The sequence below is a fragment of the Pempheris klunzingeri genome, chromosome 17 (genome assembly GCF_042242105.1).
Source record: "Pempheris klunzingeri isolate RE-2024b chromosome 17, fPemKlu1.hap1, whole genome shotgun sequence".
NCBI classification, from domain to species: domain Eukaryota; kingdom Metazoa; phylum Chordata; class Actinopteri; order Acropomatiformes; family Pempheridae; genus Pempheris; species Pempheris klunzingeri.
Window position 1 is genome coordinate 9,943,712 of NC_092028.1, and position 19,592 is coordinate 9,963,303.

The 19,592-nt window shown below is 42.2% G+C and overlaps 2 protein-coding genes across 2 annotated transcripts; both read right to left on the reverse strand.

Annotated features, from left to right (window-relative positions):
- Positions 1 to 7,380: 7,380 nt before the first annotated feature.
- Positions 7,381 to 15,529, reverse strand: LOC139217216 (bMERB domain-containing protein 1). The gene is made up of 6 exons (XM_070848529.1): positions 15,431 to 15,529; positions 12,253 to 12,373; positions 10,328 to 10,401; positions 9,318 to 9,432; positions 8,007 to 8,077; positions 7,381 to 7,499 (listed from the first exon to the last, which is right to left on the reverse strand). The coding sequence occupies exons 1-6, from the start codon at positions 15,507 to 15,509 to the stop codon at positions 7,381 to 7,383; spliced, it is 579 nt and encodes a 192-aa protein (XP_070704630.1). The 5' UTR covers positions 15,510 to 15,529.
- A 1,570-nt stretch (positions 15,530 to 17,099) lies between these two features.
- mfsd6l (major facilitator superfamily domain containing 6-like) lies at positions 17,100 to 19,592 on the reverse strand. The gene has a single exon (XM_070848327.1). The coding sequence runs from the start codon at positions 19,584 to 19,586 to the stop codon at positions 17,757 to 17,759; it is 1,830 nt and encodes a 609-aa protein (XP_070704428.1). The 5' UTR covers positions 19,587 to 19,592; the 3' UTR covers positions 17,100 to 17,756.

A 19,592-nucleotide genomic window follows, 5' to 3' on the forward strand; every position in this document is an offset into this window, starting at 1 on the left:
CTGTGCGAGTGACACACATATTTGTTGTGATCAATCAAAGCCTTGATGTGAATGTGATACTCGATCACAGTGACTAAACTAAACAGAGAATATACTTTATATATATACTGTCAGTGCAGGTGTACTACAACCCATGTGCCTGTTCACACCAGCTGAGATGATGCAGTTCTCCCAATTAAAAAAAGAATCATATGTGGCTCAAGTGGCTGATCACAGAGCGGATAAAGATACAGGCAGTTTCTAATCACATATGGCGTCCTTTCCTTGCAGTACTCCAAGTGTAAGGTTTTCCTTTCTGACCTCATAGAGTTCATTGTCTGATCTGGGCTGACTCTGTGGTCTTCACACTGTGGGGAAAATCCATTTTCTCTGCTTTAATGGCAATAAAAGCTCTTTCATAGTCATAATCTTGTAAGCAATGTGTGAGTAAACATACCCATATAACACTGGTAACACACAGGCATGTATTGACCAATCACAGTAACATTTTAGTAAGAATAATGCACATTATTATTTTTTTATTATCATTACTATTATTATTAAAGCATATCCTCCTGCCTGACATGGACATAGTCATGTTAGTAAACACATATCTCCTCCATTCACACGCTGTGGCAACGTTTCCGTCCTGTTTTATTTTGAAAGGTCTTATCGGAAGTATCGGTGTGGTATTGTTTCTGCCTTGACTCCAACCTGCTGATCGGAGTTTATTCAGAATTACGAGTGTTTACTGTCATCTAGTGGTCACAGTGAGGAACTGCGACATATAATTACACTTGTGGTTATAATATCGGTGAAATCTTTGTTGATATCCCTAATATATGATCACTATTTGAGTAATTATTACAAATAACAATAGGAACACCAGTACGTAACTGTTTTAGTTGCACTTTTCTATGGTGGAGATTAGTGATGGGAATTTCGGTTCTTTTTAGAGAGCCGTTTTTTTTGGCTCCCAAGTGACTCCTCAGATTTTTTGGTTACTTCAGTAAATTTATTACCAAATTATGTGTAAAATGAATAACTAACACATTATATCAAATGTGTATTATTTATATTGCTTTATTAATTCACATACTCAGAGTGCTACAAAAATAAACTGTAAAATACAAACACAAAGAACCATCAAAAAGGTGTAATATTTTTTTGTATTGTTGAACTATTTATAGCGAAGCAACACAACATCAACAAAACCACACAACAAAATATAAATCAAAATGTGCAAAAACAAAAAAGCAGCATCACCCAGGTGTTTAAGAAAGATTGGCATTCAAAAAAACCAAGTGTCTCAGCTTTGAGGGTTTGATCCTGTTTCTCCTTTCAGTTATGATCTGCCCTGTTTTGGAGAATATTCTCTCTGAGGGGACAGATGTTGCTGCAATACAGAGTCTACGTTCCATCACATGCGTAAGACTTGGGTAGACCGAACACTTGCTCTCCCACCAGCTTAGTGGGTCTGCACTTCTCTGCAGAAAGGGCTCCTCGAGATAGGATTTCACTTCCAGTATTGCATCTGCTGTTGGATTCCTTCTTGCAGTGTCATCAGTTGCTCGTTCTTCAAAGAACCTCCAAACAGCAGATGCTTGTGGTTTCTCTTGGTCATGCTCTGCGGCCTCCTCTGCCTCTTGGCCCCATGGCACTGCAGTTGACTGGCTGGATCTTGCTGCTGCTGTTGCAGTTATTCTTTGAAGAGCTTCATCAACCGCTCTATTGTCACTGAAGGCCAAGCTTTTAAACCTTGGGTCAAGAATGGTGGTTTCTGACAGAACAGCATTATATTCTATTCTGTGAAATTTTCTTTCCATGGATGCACAGAGAGCATCCACTAACTCCGTCACTTTCCCTGTGCTTCCTCTGGTCTTGTGCTCAGCTATCAGTCTCTGCAGACCCTTGCACAGGATTAACATTTTAGAGGCTGTAACATAGCTGAAAAAGAGTAAACAATAAGTGTTAAAATGATGCTTTGTTTGATTTAATAGCATATGTTATTATATTTCCAGTCACGCCTAATCTGAATGCAGCAATAATTAATAAACGTGATATTAATGGAAAAATAATAATATAAGATTTGTACACTGTACCTGTCTGCACTGATTTCCGCAGTGACCTGCTCAAATGGCTCCAGAACAGTGCAGGCCTCCTGTACTACCTCCCATTCCTCTTGGCACAGAGGATCAACCGGTGCATTTATAGCAGCCAGGGTAGAGATGACTGCATCTTTGGAGTCCAGAATCCGTTTTAACATATGGAAAGTTGAGTTCCACCTTGTAGCACACTTTTGTTTCAGCTTCAGCTCAGGCATGCCCATCTGTCTTTGAGTAGATCCAAGCTTTTCTGTGGCTGTTGTGCTCCTCTGAAAGAATTCCACTATTGCCTTTACTTTGTCCACAGTGGGCTTCATCACCTTCAGTGCATCTCTGACAAAAAAGTTGATTGTGTGCGCAAGACATGGGAGGTGGGTCCATTTCAGGATTTTAACTGCTTTCGCCACGCTCGCTGAATTGTCACTAACACAGCACACCACTTTGTCTTCCACGCCCCATTCTTTTGCCACTTTGAGCAGCTCATCTGATAAGTTCTCAGATGTGTGTCTGTCACTGAACTCAAAACAATCCAGAAGACAGGACACCATTTTGAAACGATCAACAAAGTGGCACGTAACGGACATGTAGGATGTGGTGGTTCTGGATGTCCAGGAGTCAGTCGTTAGACAAACAGCTGTGGCTTTTTTGACCCTTTCTAGGAGTGAAGCACGTTCTCTGTCATATAGGCCTGTGATGATTTGGGAAAGCGTTTTCTTGCTTGGAAGTGCATACATTGGATCGAGGGCATGAGTGTAGCTTCTGAATCCTTTGTCGTCCACAATTGAAAATGGCCGAAAATCTCGTGTAATCATTTTAGCCAGTTCTTCATCAATTGAGTTGTGTTTTTCTGGGGTCATCGACTTTTGCAAAGACTGGCTCACAGAGCTCTGGGCTGTAGGTCTGGTTGTCCTGGGTGATGCTGTAGATAAAGTAGGAGCAGCAACTGTTGCAGTGGACACACTGGCACCTTCATTCACAGCAGGTTCCCTTGCTTGTCTTTTCTCCTCCAGCTGAGCTGATGGGTGAACAATACGCACATGCCTGTGCAGGTTGTTAGTGGAGCCTGCCCGATATGAAATCTTAATTTTGCAAAGTCTGCACTCTGCCCTCCAACTGTCAATTGCATTAAACTGTGTCCAAATTTTGCTTCGTTTTCTGTCGCTCATTTTCCTCACCTTTCCTGCTTGTAGTCTCTGAAACTACTCTGCTCTCTCTTCTCTCCCTCACTCCAGTCACGTGCTCACTGCACTGTGTGTCTGTAACCTCGCCCCTCCCCTCTCCTGCTCAGCCTGGACACACAGACGCCACCGCACATCTTGACCAATCACGTGCGGCTTTAACAGAAAAAAGACGAGAAAAACAAACCGGTCGGCTCCCGTAGTTCACTTCAAAGAGCCGACTCTAAGAACCGGATCGTTCGCGACCGACACATCACTCGTGGAGATCGGTGTTGCCTGAAGAGGCAAACATTATGGCACACAGGAACTTCCGGTGAATATTTTCAAACTAAAGCGATAAATTGAAAGGATCATGTTTATCATTCTCTAGTAGTAATGAGATACAACTTCACTTTTTAGAAGGTCTAATACAGATGTTTATGCTGATCATCGTTATTTTTAAGAAGCGTAAATAAGATTGTAACGGACACAAATTCATTGTGGTCAAATATGCGCAGTTTTATTTTGAAAGGAACTTGCGTTTTTGTGTTCCTATTTCCTGTGATGAAGGAAGTTTTATCTTGAAAGGAACTTGTGTTTTTGTGTTCCTATTTCCTGTGATGAAGGAAGTTTTATTTTGAAATGTCACTTAACGCAGCGAGCGGGAAGAAAAAACGGTTTACGGTGGTAGCGAAATAAGGGAGTTTAGCTCCAGTTGAAAGAGGCAACAAGGTGCAGTAACTGTGTGCTATCAACTGTAGTTTTGAACAAATACTGTAAGCAAGCAAGCTAATGTGACTAACGTGCTAATTGTGTTTTTCTTTTGTTTAGCTCCTACGTTGGTCCTAGTTTGCACTACGGTTGGGTTTAAGACCTGAATTGATAATAAAGAACGTTGGACCATCAGTCCTGGTTCCCTAATTTCGACTGATACGCTACAAAGATAATTAAGAGTCACTACTGTCCCACATGGCGGAGAGCTGGAGATGTTGCTGTGGTTCTCATCCAATGGGCTGAAATGTCACAGACGTGACATCATCACTGTCAATGTGATAAACATCATCTGGAAACATAAACTGATCCTGTGCACTTCAGGAGAGCGTCACTGTCCGTCAGACCTCATTTCTCCTGCAGAAATACACCCAGACACCGATCAGACATGTTTCCACCATGTAAACAAGTTGGAGTTAAAGTTAGTTGTAGTATGTTTTCTGCACCTGAGCAACTTTATAATTCTACAAAGTATCCAGACAAAACTCCCAAGCTGGTCACGTGACAGACAGTGGTAGTGGTATAAGGGGTTTGTATAGAATAGAATAGCACTTGAATATCACTGTGATCATCAAAGACATTTAGCGTGTTGCACTGCTGGCAGAGAAGTCATGTTTCAGGCATCGAGACTCCTCGCTGTCAAACATATCAGATGTGTGAGAAAGGTTTGATACCTCTCCTTGCTTTCCCTCTCACCACCTTTCACCTACTTCATCATCTGCCTTCCTTCACCCCACATTTGCAAGATCTCTCACCTACTGTCCATAGAGGCAACCAGGGGAGGGCAAAATGTAAAGAGGTAAAGGTCTATGCACACATGTACAGTACCACACAGTGAGGTATCTGCTCCAAGTCTGAGCCTGGGATTGTTAATCGCTTACAAAAGAGTCAAAGCTGTAAAGAAGGAAGAAAGGGAGAAAAAAAAGAAAGCATGAAGTCTTTAATTAGCGGAGCATGATATCACCTTTCCAGGGAGTGTTAAATGTCTCAGCCAACGCTGCATACAAGAACAAGAAGGTTTTTCACTGGCATCCAATTAGAGTGGGTTGGCAGTAGCTTGTCCATATTCACAGTATGTAGCCCCCTGATTAGTCTTCTCAGCCTGCACATTAAATACAGAGGAGAGCTTTGCTCATCTGTACTCAGGTCTGTTAATCTGCAGCCAGCTGTGACAGCTTTCATCAGCTGCCATGAGAACATAACCGCGAAACAGACCATAGTGCTACAGGAGAAAAGGCTCAGCGAAGAGCTTCATGGACAGCCTGTATATTCATTATTGGATGTGAATTTATCTCTTCGCAAAGATAAGAGGGAATGTTGAAGAAAGGGGGGAAAAAATAAGCACACCTATTTGGCTTCACATGTCCACAATTCCTACTAAAATGGAGTATTCTTCAGACAAAATGCTCCACGAGGAAGCATTTAAAGGACAAATTAATGACACTGGTCTTGCTATAGTGCATCTCTACATCCGCTGCATGACTCATCTGTGGCTGCAGTGTGTTTTTGTGTGTGTGTGTGTGTGTGTGTGTGAGGGGTGAGGGCAGGCAGCTTGAGGTAAGTTATGTCGAACTAAAACCATCTAGTTTTCTCCTCTCCACAGTGAACAATAATAACCACCATCACACGCATACCACCACCTCAGCCCCGTTGTCATGGCAGTAACACACACGATGCTCTTCGGAGAAGGGTCGGGTATTTACATCCTGGCTTCCACTTGTTTTTGAATGCATTACGTCGAGCATGAAATCAGTTAAGTAAAACACCAGCTGATGAGCTTTTGCAAAATTAAGGAGCTTTTAGAGATTTACACACCCAAACAAAACAGCTGCACAACTTTTATTATCCTTTGGCTATACCTTAATTGTATTGGACCACATTGTATTCCATTAAGTGCAGCTAAAGAGAGGCTATGACAGCAGAAAATTCATGTTTAGAAGGTCAGCAATCGATACACACCCCATTTTACCTTTGTCTACACTTCACAAACCTTATAGGAATTAACATCAACATCTGCCACCATCCTATCCTGTTGTCATGACAATTACACATACTGTGTGTACAGCAGGACTGTTCATTGCAGCAGGTCAGATGTTGGCTTCTACACACTCACAGTTGTTGTGGATGTGTTGATATACTGTAATATTTAATTATTTAATAGTTTGATGATAGGTGTGCCTTTAATAAACCAATTTATAGAATGATGGTTAACATTCTGCTGTTATAATTTTACAGTCACATGTATGAGCATTCATTTAAAACATTCTCTTGATTTGTTTTTTTTGTTTTTTTTATTTAGTGAAAAGAGTGCCAGATCTGAGACAACTAAGTAAACAGTTGTCTAAAATACAATACACCAGTGTGTAATGATGGAGCATGAAGTTTTGTTTGAAACAAATGTGTTCAGTGACAAATGAACATTACAAATCTTCAATAATTCGTGTGTAGAGTTCAAATGACTACTTTGTGTAACGTCGTAAAGGTAGCTTTTATATTTATTATTAATAACTATTGATTCTAATGTGGCCGACTTGTAGCTGAGTGCAGTTTCCAACGACCCGTGTATCTGGTGAGACAAAGAAGCTACACAGCCTGAAAAAGGAAGAGCAGTGAAGTCTTTATTGTAACAGCTTTGTAAAGAGGATAGTTTGACGGTCACTGTCACCCAAAATGATTCTAGATTAGATTCATTCTTTTTAACCATATATGTGAAAATATGTGTTTTTACAAAACACAGACTGTAAGGCATATCACTTAATGACTACTTACAGACAAAGACTTTGGTTTAAGTTGTGAACTGCTGAGTAAGTGAAGAGCCACTGTACAGTTGTTGTTAATTGGACCATTGAGTAATGCGTAGTGACAACACACGATTAAAAAGCTGATCGATTGATCGATAATGAAAGTAACGACTGACTGCAGTCCTGGTAATGTTATTATAATACTCAGCTACGGTACTACAGCAAATGGCAAAGGAAAAATAGGGAGTGTAGTTTGGGGACATCAGGGACGTTTATGCTTGCAGCATCTTAGACTGATGGAACGTCTGAGCAGCCATAACAATATCTGATTACCTTAATTGAACAGAAGCCATTAGTATATTCAGCTATTTCACAGTAGCAAATGACATTAAATGCTGACATTATGACATGAAAGTGACATTATATATATATTAATACACATTTCTTACATTGTATACATACCAGCATATGAAGATGGATGCAGATAATCTTTCTTAATGGGGCTGATAGACAATATACACATGAAAGGACTGGGCAGGGTCACATGTGCATCCACACACACACACACACACACATAAGTACAAATGTGTGTGCACAAATGTAGCAGCAGGTAGTCAGTGGACAGTGTCACATGATGGAGCAGGTGAAGCCGCAGCAGTCTTTCAGTAGCGCAAGTCCAGTTTTCGTGATGAATGGTGCTGACGTTTGCTGGGATTTCGATGCAACCTTCTGATCCTGCAAAGTACCTGATTGAAGACCACAGTATGACCACCAATCACACTCTTATCCTCTTTATCTAAAAATAACGTAATATTCCTCAAATGAAAAGTTTTTAGGGTCTTTTTTTGGGGGGGGAAATCTGCTTCTTTACTTATAATGATCATATTTCCTGAAATGTTGAATTTGTCCTTTAACATTCTCATTAAATCAAAAACTGAACTCCTTTTCCTGTGCCCCAGTGTTGTGTGGAAAACTAGTGGTGCTGCGTGTAGCATGAAATCAGATCTTATCTAATCATTTTTGATTGATTTCTTATGTAAACATGTTTGTGTTTGTTTGGCTGCACTGCAAACAAATACACCAGCTGCTCTTCTTGTTGTATTGCTGTCAAAGAACCTGCTCAGGGAGTGTTTGTAGCATCAGTGCCCGTACACAAGTGTCATGAGTGGAAACGGTGGCTACAAGGATAACTGCAGCCCAAGATTTCTTTTTAATTGGAAGCTTGCACATGACAGCCTCGTGGTTAGACTCACCTTTTGCAGCCAGTGTCTTGGGAAATTTGGACTGTAAGAAGGCTGCCATTTCTCTGTCTTCCTCTCTTTCCCTGTGGAGGAGAATATCGCCTTGTTTTTTTTTATCTGTCGAGCACATGTAAGACTTTTCAGACCTTGTTAAATGTCACTGGGCTGCATTTGAGAGAAACCTATGTTACAGTCTGGATTGATGAATCATCAGGAAAGGAGTTTAGCCTACTGTACATGGTGTGAATTCACTGCAGCACAAACATTACGCAAGTACAGTACATTTTCGCAATGATTAATGAAGGAAGATGGCCTCTCACATCCCTGCAATCTTTGCAATCACAAAGTCAGTCAAAGACATTCTGTTACATGAACGACTGCCTGCTTATCAGTGGTGACAGCCAATTTAACAACACAAACAAATAATCTGACTGACGGTGGACGTGATTTAATTTTCGGTGTAAATACACGGAGGATACACAGATAGCCTTTTAAATACCTTTTTAGATAACCTTTAAATCAGATCACCGGTCTGAGTTGCTGAAACAGTCAGATTTCTTTTAGCAACGGGTATTGTACAGCAATGTGAAAATGGTCTGTTACAAGTAAAAGGCCTGCATGAAAAATCCAATTTATGTAAAAGTATAGAAGTATTAGCCGAACAATGTAATGAAAGTATTAAAGTCAAAGTACTGGTTTAGCCACTCTCAGAGGGAAAAATCACTATTTGTTGGAACTGATAACAACTCATAGACATCTGGAACGTGACCTCGACTACGCGCTGCTTTTTGTCAAAAAGTCAAACGGCAAAAGGGTTTGAAACCACTAATTTGTGTTGTGTTTTTATTTTAGCTTTCGATATAAGCATTGTGTCAAATCTTCATCTGATAGCTAACCAAAAATGTCAAATTTAGTGGAGCAGAAAGTACAATATTTCCCTCTGACATGTAGTGGAGTGGAATTATAAATGGTAATACCCGAGTAAAGCAAGAGTACCTCAAAGGCACTTGAGTAAATGTACTTTGTAACTTTCCACCACTGCTGATAATTCACATTTCCTGAAGGATCTGTCACAGGTCAGATGGTAGAGGTATTCAACTACAGTGTTTTTGGTAAAACCTTCAGACTGATCAACATGCTAAAAGTGAATTCTAAAGTTTAATCCAATCTCATCTCCACAATTACCATAATCTGAAGATCCAGACCTTTAGAACTGCATTAATTAAAACCTTTTTGCTCCCTGAAACCAATTGTCTTGTAGGCAGACAGCACTGTGATGTCTGCCGTGCCGTTCCATTTCAACCACTGATTTAATAACCTCACCTCAACCTTTCAAACTCCACATCATCCACGAGGAAGTCTCTGGTCTCCACCAGCTTGTTGATCTGCTTCAGCAGCTCCTCTTCCCGCTCTCTGTCCTCATCGGCCTTGTCCTTGTCTGTCCAACGATCACATGACAAGCCTTACATGAAATACAGCCGTCGCTGAGTGTTACAATTACAAACCATTATATTCTAGTACTGTAAAACAACCATATTTATATTCATATTTGCTGAGGATTGTTTTGGTGGGTATTTAAAGGAATATTGTTTTCTATATTAGTGTCTATATAGCCAGAAATGTCACATTATAATGGTTACTTGGACAACCAGCTGCCAGCCAACGTGTCTTTCCCTTAGTCATTGCTATTTTCTTCCACACGTTATCTCAGAGAGGGACCGAAGCCTAGACACTAAAGAGGAGCTGATTACCAGTCATCCTGGTAAAAGAGTGCTAATATTTGCTAATTAGCACAAAACATAAAGTACAGTTGAGGATGATGAGCAGTCAAAGTAGTTAAGTTAAAGTATAAGACAAGTTAAAACTTTTAACTGATGATGGCGTCAAATAGAAAGTCTCAAAATTCACTACAATTAGCCATAGATGTGTACAAAACCTCTAAAGTGGTGAAGTGAACAGAGCAACACTGCACTACAATGAGATGCAGTTTATAGTATTTAATAGTATTAAGTGTAGCAACTTATCTCTTAGTTGCCATATAATATAGTGTATATATATATGTGTGTGTGTATATATATATATATATATATATATATATATATATATATATATATATATAAAAAATATATAATATAGCATAGGAAACCTGTTTGAGAAAAGGTTACATGCCTTGATTTCCTTTCAGTCCTCGTCCCATTGGTAAGATCAGAGAAATAACAACAACAGCAAAAAAAAAAGAAAAGAAAACCATATGTGGCCCATCCCAAGCAAAATAAATAAAGAAAAATGTGACAAAAGGCGCACAGTATGACAGTGACTGCTTTTTGATTCACCTGGAACTGAAACAAGTTTCTGCAGCTCCGTCTTCAGCCTTGTGATCTCTTTGCAGAGCTGGATGTCATCCATCCTGAGCGGAAAACAAACTATGAACAGGTATTTTGTAGGAAGCCAGTATAAAAAAAACATGATTAAACTAGACCTCCAAATGATCTTATTTAAAGATTTTCTCTTTTAGGGGCTTTAAAAGCATAGAATGGATTTAATATAAGCAAAACAATTTCCTTTATATCTTCACACACGAGCACTGTTGAGAAATTGTATAAGCTTGTTTAACACAAAAACACTGGCCTCAGATTTTGGGCTCAGATGACGGCGAGGTCCGTGAGTTTATTATCTGAAATGACGCCGCCACGCTGCCCTCTCTGAATGAATCACACCTGACGGTATCAGATCTCATTTCACCGTCTGACTCTGATGCACATTTCAACACTCACACACGGGTGCTTGTGTGTTTCTGCGTGTGTGTGTGTGGGGGGGTGCTATTACAATGACGGCAAAAAATAGAGGACAATGACTGGTGAGGCTAGAAATATGTACTCTGGGCTGTTGGTTTAGCAAAATAGGTTTCACTTCAGCGTACTTCAGAGGTATACTGTATATTTCAGGATGACTCATACACTGTTCAGCCTAAATGATGCCGCTGCATCCACTGCCTGAGGCAACATTTCAGTAAACACGAGTAAAACAACAAGAGTCAACAGTCATGGTGGCGGCTCTGTGAGGCTGTACTTTGGCACAGTGGTGCTTAGAGCAACTTCCACTCATGCTCATACTGTATAGACATGAGAGTGGTATAAATTTTTCCATCTAACTCTCTGCCATTAGTGGATTTCACAAAATGTTGAACTACTCCTTTAATTAATTTAGCTCTGTTGCAGCAGTTATTACAATGCAACACAGCTGAAATGACAAGTTGAAATGCAGGCCTACTCAAACTCATGTCTGTCCGGTAAACATAAAGCTACAGCCTGCAGCTAGTTAGCTTAGCACAGAGACTGGAAACAGGTGGAAAAAGCTAGCCTGGCTCTGTCCAAATCTCCCCACAGTGGCTGAGTTTCAGCTGGCGTCTGCGTTGCAGTTGATATAATACATGTCAACACATGCGGGCCCGTGGAGACTAGAAGGAAAACAATCTATTATTGGGAGTGGGACTGCGCATCACTTTGCACCCTCTGGATACGGGTGGACGTGAACGGAAGTGAAAGCGGATACGTGTCACCATGAACCAAAGTACTTGTCAGACTAGTCATTTTGAAGGCTAACGTGGAAAAACAAAACCTCGAGCAAAAAAAATCTTTATTCTCAGTTTCTCTGATTCCTCACATGGCCGCATTATGGAGCGCTGGTCGCTGTTCTTAGCCCCCGCTCCCTTAACTCAATCTTCATGTGTCAAAATAATGAGGACGGTCTCCACAGAAAAAGAGAGAAATAATTAAAAGAAAGGATGAGAGAGAAAGGGCATCTTTTGAAATCTGAAAAAAAAAAAAATGATGGATGTGTATGTATCTGTGTATCTGTGTGTGTGTGTGTGTGTGTGTGCTGATAGTCTGCTAAGACCTTAAATAGCACTGCTGTTTTCTTCACACACTTTTTGCCATCGTGCACATGGCTGCTCGCAGTGTTGGTGTCTGACAGTCAGGGTGCATCGTCTCTTATTCCTGAGGGGCTGTTAAAAGTATCTTGGTGTATTCAGATCCCAGAACAGCAGAGCTTTGCTGTATGCGCTGGTGCAGAGGACCAAACAGTGGAACATCACATGGTAAAAGAGAGGCATGTGTAATCCTCTTGGGTGTAATGTCATCATGTCATCACTGTGTGCAGTATCCAGATATGGTCCGTAGCAATTATACAGTGAAAATGTGTGTACTTTCTGTATGTCTGTGTTTCACATGTACTTCACTGAAGATGCAGATCTTACATGTATCTCAGCTCTGATTCTCTCCGTACCAGGATGTCTCTTATCCGCTCGATTTTGCACAGCTCCCCTTCAATGTCCTCGATTGTAGTTGTGGAGTCAGCCATGGAAATAACATCCTCTGCTGAAAGACAGAGGGGACCACAGCACGTTCATTTGCGTCTGATAATGGGATTTTTACAGATTCACTTTTCTTTGCACCAAAAATATCTCTATAAACTTCAATCCTCAAACACACTCCATCAGATATACTGTGAACATCTGAAAGAAATACATGGTGGGCATTAGACTCTGACTACACATGGGCTGGCATTTTGTCTTATCGTGTGACATTACCGTGGCAGTTTTACAAGAATCGTCACTTTAACAATAAGCAGTTATCAGCTGTTTGCATGCTTTTTGTAATGTTTCAAAGTAAGTCTCTCAGAATGCTGCAGTTTGAGTTCACATTTGTGTCTGGAGAGCAAAGAGAAATGATAATGTGTGAACAGCCTTCACTAAGAATTGGTGATGACATGCGAGAAGAGAAGGGCTGCGTCTATAATAAAGTGGTGTCGCAGCAGACATGTGATGTTTACCTGCAGGAAAAGCACAGGTGTAACTAATAACCATATTACCAGCAGTCTATTTAAGGGATCCAGGCTCACTGGCATTACTTTGCTAGAGCACTTAAAGGAACTCAGCCATCTTAACAGCATTTCTTACACCCGCTGCACCAGCAGAGTCCAGTGTCTGTGGTCACAGACCGGTAAACTGCTCTAATTGATCCCACAGAGATGATCACAAGTTTCAGAGAAAATGCACATTAGTATGCATTTACTATACAGTGAATTATTTTAAGTATGATTTATGTTTATTAATCTGTTAGTATGTTAATGTTTATTTGCTCTTAAACAGGACGATTGGCATCGCTTACATGTCTGTATGCTAAAAAAAAAAAGCTACAGACAGCAGAGAAGTTAGGTTAGCTTAGCATAAAGTCAGGAAACAGCTAGCCTAGCTCTGCATGAAGGTTCAAGCATCACCGAATAGCTGCACTATCCCCACCCCACCTCCCCTTCAGCCTCCTACTGCTCGCCAGGAGCGGTGAGTCATCCAGCAGAGCTTGGATCCGCTTTTTAATTACCTGACCTTGTGTGGAAAAGACATAACAATCACACACACTGAATCACTGGGGATGTCAGAGCTGCACAAACAGTCGACCTCCCAAAGACTCCCACATGAATCTGGTGAGGTGCTCCAAACAGTCAGACGGGCAGCAGTTTAGTCAAAACTGTACAATTCACTCTGTAACGTTTAATTATATTCGTGCACAACAGGTTTGTGTACATATAGAGTTTCTGGTCACTACTTATGTGTTCTTTTAAAAGCCTGCATATCATTTCTATAGACTTTAGTAGCTGGCACTCAGGCACTCTTAAAACCAGCTATGTGGAACATATGCTATATAATAGAAAGCAATACAATCAAATGTATGTGTGGCCTGTGAGCGTTCTTGTAATGTAAAGTTGTACACATGATATAACGGAGAACATACTAAGGGAATAATAGAGAACCAAGAGGTGAGCCTTGAGGAACAGCAAAAGTAACATCTCACAATCAAAACAAAAGCTAAAGATAAATTGTGTCTCCGTTCCAACATAATTTGGTACTAATTATTGGAAACATTGGTATATCCTTTCATTCATTACTGGAATCAGTGACGTGCGGTGAGGTTTGTGGCTGGTGAGGCACTTACTCTTTCAGAGTCACATTTACAAATATATGCACCCAATATATTTGCCAACTACCGATTATGTCTCATATCTCATATCAGCATTCTTTCCATACACATAGCAGGTACATATTGGGCCAAGGAAGAATGTAAAATGTATAGCGGTTCAGCATGCCTCCCAAAAAGCACCAAGGTGGATGCTTCAGACAGCCTATAACAAGCCACACAGCACCACAGCGGATGCGCTCTCTCTCTCTCTCACACACAGGATTCACACACTGGTCTTACCTTTACTTGTAAATACGCCTCTCCTTCTTATTTATTACTTCACGTTTTGATTGAAAGTCCAATTTTGAGCTGAGATATTACATCCTACATTTTTGCAGTCAGTCAGAGCAAAACATAAAATAACGGACTCCTATTGAACTTTACTTGACTACATAGAAGAAGAGCAACCACCGAAGAAGAAGAAACGTGAGCTCACGTAAGCCCTCTTCATTGCAGCCGAGCTACCTTATGTCTTTTCAGTGCGGCTTTATGTCAGATCCTAACACTAAATAAGTGATAGACATACGTGAAATACATTATCTATTATATGGAAAGTGAGGACATATAATAAAAATGTCCACAATGTATAAAAACATTTTAATAAAGCATTACATTGGTAGCATACACTGAGTAAGCAAAAGGCACGCGCTCAACCCAGTTTGCAAGGGATTGCGCAATCTGACGTGAGGCACAGCTCGGTGCTGCCTACGCTGTAATTGAACAGGAAATACGCAAAATACAGCGATTTTGGTTATAAAAATGATTGAAATTATTCGAATCATACAGAAATTGCATTTATAGCACAGATCTGTGGACAAATATTTATTTTATCATTAGTATACATCTCATGAGGGCAGGTGAGGATGATGACAGGTGAGGCACTGCCTCCCCTGACTGGAATATTAGGAATGGAATGAATTAAAATGACCAAATGAACACTGTGTATTTCTATATAAGTATCAGCAAATTACACTTTCAGGAATCTTCTTGGAAACTGCTAAAATGACAAGCCTGTTTTTACAGGGTATCTTTGAATTTGACAATTTTAAAGCAAAATAAAACAAAACAAGAGGAAGCCGTCATCAGAGTTAAACAAAACTCAAACCACCAATACACGAAGGAGAACTCTATGATAAATTACGTCTTTGAATGGATAATACAATTTCCAGAAAACACAAGTGAACTGTTAAATAATAAAATCAAAGGTGTCCCCCCCCATGAGCCTCTCCAGGATTTCTAAAACCCTGTGTAGGGCCCTGCTGAGAGACAACTTTAACACGTTCCCTGAGAGCATCTGCAGGGAGCTTTAATTCTCTGAGCTCAAAGTTGCTGCAGTGTGACACATTCTCTTTCTATCGCTCATCCCTTCATGCTCTCACACCATCAGCGCGGGGTTTAGTCACGTTTCTGGAAACTCACTTGATTTCTCCGCCTCTCCGTCCACCTGCGTCTTCTCCAGAGAGCCGTAGTGTTTGGAGGGTCTTCTCTCTTTCTCCATAGTCTCCAAAAAACACTCCAGAAAAATTCTAAATGAATATTTGCGCAGCCTGGAAATTAATATTGGAAGGTATTGGATGGAGCGCTGCTGTTAACGTGTGAGGGAAGATGACGGGAGGAGCAGCCGGCAGATGTTGAACCGAGTCCTCCAGTGGTGGATTTGAGCCTGAAGTAGCCGGAGACCTGATCTTCGCTGCGAGGCGCCCCCTGCTGACGGACCCGCAGCATGACACACTGGGTAAGCAAGCAGTGGTGGAGGCAACAGTGTGCAAGCATCATCAGCAAGTGCATCATTGTGCATAAAAATGGACCCTGTAATAACAAAGATGCATCATTTTTAGAAAACTGTGCCGATTATAACTACTTCTTATTCTGTTGGATTGTTTCATCTACAGAAGTGCATCATGGTGTATAATAAACTGTCCTGTGAGAATTACGTGGAACTAAAAGAAAACTTCACAAGCTCAAAAAAAACAAGAAACCCTGTTTTCAGCTACACGAGGATGCATCTTCCAGCTGGTCTAAGAGGGTTCTTAGGTAGTTTTAGTTTGAATAGAAGGGCAATTTTCTCAAAACACAACACTTAATTCTTCAGGATGTCAGGATTTGGAGGTACGTGGTTTTTTCACTGGACAGGAATGGAATATGCAAGATTATAATCTGAAAGGTAAATTAAATGTAGGGGAGTAAAAATGACAACTTCAGCATAAAGAGGGACAAAATAGAAATAATGGAGGATCTGCAATTTGTACTAAAATACAGTAGTTGAGTAAATATACTCAATTACTTTCCAACCACTGCATTTGAATCCATTAAGATAAACTGACTATTTATAACTGAATGTTCTTTTTCAGAGGGTAAATGTGTGGAATCCAATCAGGCCCTGAAAGAGTTTGAGCTTGTGAAATTATATTTACTAATTATTCCAAGATCTGTATGCAAATGAAAAACTCAAATTATATCAATGTCAAGGTTAAATAAAGGTTCAAAGCAGAAAATTGCATGCATGATTCAGAAATCGGTCATTTAAGAATGAGCTCAGCCGCCCTTCCTATACACCATTTAACAAACATAAAGGATTATATTTAGAGACATCTGTCTTTCTAATGGTCCGCTGCGCTCGAACCACAACAGCAGCTCTCCACGGCACAAACGAGACGTTTTTCATCGTGAATTTTCCATCGCGCCTGATTGGGTTCAGCTTCAGACTAGTTTACTCTTCACAGCACTCAGGCCTGCAACAGGTGGACAAAAGAAAATCACATAAAAGAGCCCTTTGCATGCATAATAATCTGATGTCACTGCATACAAGTGCAGTGTATGTCATCCACATTTGGCACGTCTTGCTTATGAAATATTGGGTGAAAGGCAGAGTAAAGATGTTTCCTAGCATGTTTCCATAAATGGACCATTTAGCATTAGGCGTGATCAGCAAACCCACTCTGAAAGACAGGCTAGACAAACATTTTGCAGCACAGCAAACACATCTGCCCACATCTGCATGACACGGTAATCTTACAGCTCCGTTTGCACTGGTCAGTGTGAATGTGCTCAGCTCACTGCAGTGAAATACACACAACTCATCACTTCGCAAGTTCAATCGTTTTATCGGCTCAAAGAGTTCACATTCCAAAACAAGGCACAAACATAATGACTGACAGTAGTCTGCAGAGGACAAACAGGCTGGGTGTGGTGAAACAGGTTAACAGTCTAGTTGAGCCTCGCCTTGTGCACACGACCTGTGTTGACATTCCTAGTTAGAGGCTTCAGTGTTTCTAATGTCCTGATGCCTCAGCTGTTACACATCCCAGGTGGCCCTTCCTTCGCCCGCCCATAATCCTGCTACCTTGTTTGCTCTATAAAAGAATGGTTGCTTATGCAAATGCACATTTGTAAAGGCTCAGGTGGCCCAGAGATGAAGTTCATCAGTACAGCTGACACTTTAAGTGAAGACTGATAAATTGCACAAAATTGAATTCTGATGAAGAAGTTCTGAGCGACAATGTGAGTTTAAGATGGAGATTTGGATTTTAATTGAACCTGTCAGAGTGGGAATCAATGCTCCCGCTTTGGGCTCTGCTTCGTGGTAATAAAGAGTGACATGTCTGTAAGTGAGAGCGCAAACCTGCGGAGGAATGACAATTCTTATTTCCATATTGATAGAAATTATTTGATAATTTAATTTAGTAAATCCCTTCTATCTGCTTCACTCATTTATGCGTTCGTTTGTGCTCTCACACTGTGAAGTTCAGTGGTTTATCCTTCTTCCATAGTTGTTGTTGCTTCTGTCGTCCTCCAGCGCTTTATCGAGCCAGTCTCTCTCCTGTTCAGACTCAGAGTCGCTGGCGTCACTTGCATCAGCCGCCAAAAGCCGAGAATAGTTAATCCGGCGCTGACGAGGGGCTTTCCACTGCAGCAGGGGCAGGCACACACACCACAACATCAGACCCACCGCCACTCCTCTGAACAGCCACCTCAGCCCAAACCTCTGTACCACAAAGCCTCCGGAAAAGCTCCCCAACCCCCTACCCAGGTGTAGAGAAAGTGCGCTGTATATCCTCCTCACGCTCCTCTCGACCCCCGGTGTAGAGACATCCTCACACTGGACGTTCACAGCCCACCAGAGGGCTCCGCTGCTGAAACAGCTCAACACCTGAGCAGGCAGTGCGGCCCACGGTCCCCAGAGGAAGGAGTAATAGAAGATCTGCACCCCGAGACACACAGACCCCACAGCGAGCACCCGTCCTGGGCTGAAGAGCCTGGACACTCGGCCAGCCAGCAGAGGGAAGGCAGCCTGCGAAAGCAAAGCCAGGGCAAGAGACAGACCCATGTGCAGCTCGCTGCTCCCACAATCCTGCATCTCCCACAGGAGGAAGTTATCCACGGCCGAGCCCGCTACCCCGACCAACAGGGTGGTGGCTGCGCATAGCAGAGCGCGGGGGGAGCCATGCACCAGCTGCATGGCTTTGAGGAGCCCGTTGGCCCTGTCGCGCTTCTTATTCAGGTGGAGGGGGAGGAAGGCAGCCGCAGGCAGGGCCAGGGCAGCCACACCAGCATAGCAGTAGAAATGCACCGCGCTCCTAGAGGTCTGGCCAACTACGAGACAGCTCAACTGGCTGACCAGCAACCCCGCTCCTCCAACCCCACAGGCTGCTCCGAGTAAACCCCACACCCCAGTGCTGCTGTAGCGATCCGAAGCATCCGCGAAGTCGAGATATTCATACAGGCCGTCGTCTGCCGTCCACTCCAGAGGGGCTGACACACACTCCCACACCGACATAGTGATCAGTATTAAGAAGAAGAGCTGGTGTTGAGGGTCCATCACCTTCAGGCTGCCCAGAAACTCAAAATGACCCTCCCTTTCCCCTGTCACCCTTTCTCCCTGCTGATCTTCTGACCCTGACTTAAACCTCTTATTCCTCACTGGAGCTGCCGCAGGGCTGGTGACCTGGTGCATGACCCAACTAGTGATGTTTGGTTCTCTGCTGACCACCGCTGACAAGTTCTCTGGTGAGAGCTGAGGTTGGGATTTGTCATCACCAGGCTGAGGAGGTGAAGTTTTGCTCATCACAGTGTGAGCAGATTCAGTATCAGGAGGTGTCTCTGCAGGAAAAGTGACACCAGACTGAGAAACAAGAGCTGTGTTGATTTCAGGGTGAATTCCAGTCGGTGATGTGGCCATTTCAGAGCTACTGAAGAGCAGGCTGCTCTCCAGACTTTGCGTTGGACTGCTGCTCACGTCAGACTCGTTGCAGGTGCCGGTCTGTGGCCGCACGTCTGAAGGCGGGATGAGCAACAGAACCAGGGCGACTGCTGCGGAACACACAAGAGAGCAGTTTATCACCATTCGCCTCTTGTTGTAGTGTTTGGAGAGCAGGCTTGCCACGGGGCTCCAGACCAGCGTGATGAGGTGCTGAGTTCCCATGACGATGCCGGTCATCGCTGGGGTGAGCCCCAGCTGTTTGAAGTACAGGGTGAGGAAGGGGAGCAGGCAGGCTCTGGCACAGGAGCACAGGAAGTTAAAGACGCCGGCCAGAGCGAGGGCTCGCTTGATGTCAATCTGCTTGTTCTTCTTCATGATCGT

Bases quoted from the DNA above. Each gene is read 5' to 3' on its own strand.
- mfsd6l (XM_070848327.1), bottom strand. From the start codon at position 19,586: ATGAAGAAGAACAAGCAGATTGACATCAAGCGAGCCCTCGCTCTGGCC.
- LOC139217216 (XM_070848529.1), bottom strand. From the start codon at position 15,509: ATGGAGAAAGAGAGAAGACCCTCCAAACACTACGGCTCTCTGGAGAAG. The intron at 10,402-12,252 runs GTAAGATCTGCA...TTTTCCGCTCAG, and splicing joins GAATCAGAGCTGAGATACAT to GATGGATGACATCCAGCTCT. The intron at 9,433-10,327 runs GTGAATCAAAAA...ATCGTTGGACAG, and splicing joins GAAACTTGTTTCAGTTCCAG to ACAAGGACAAGGCCGATGAG.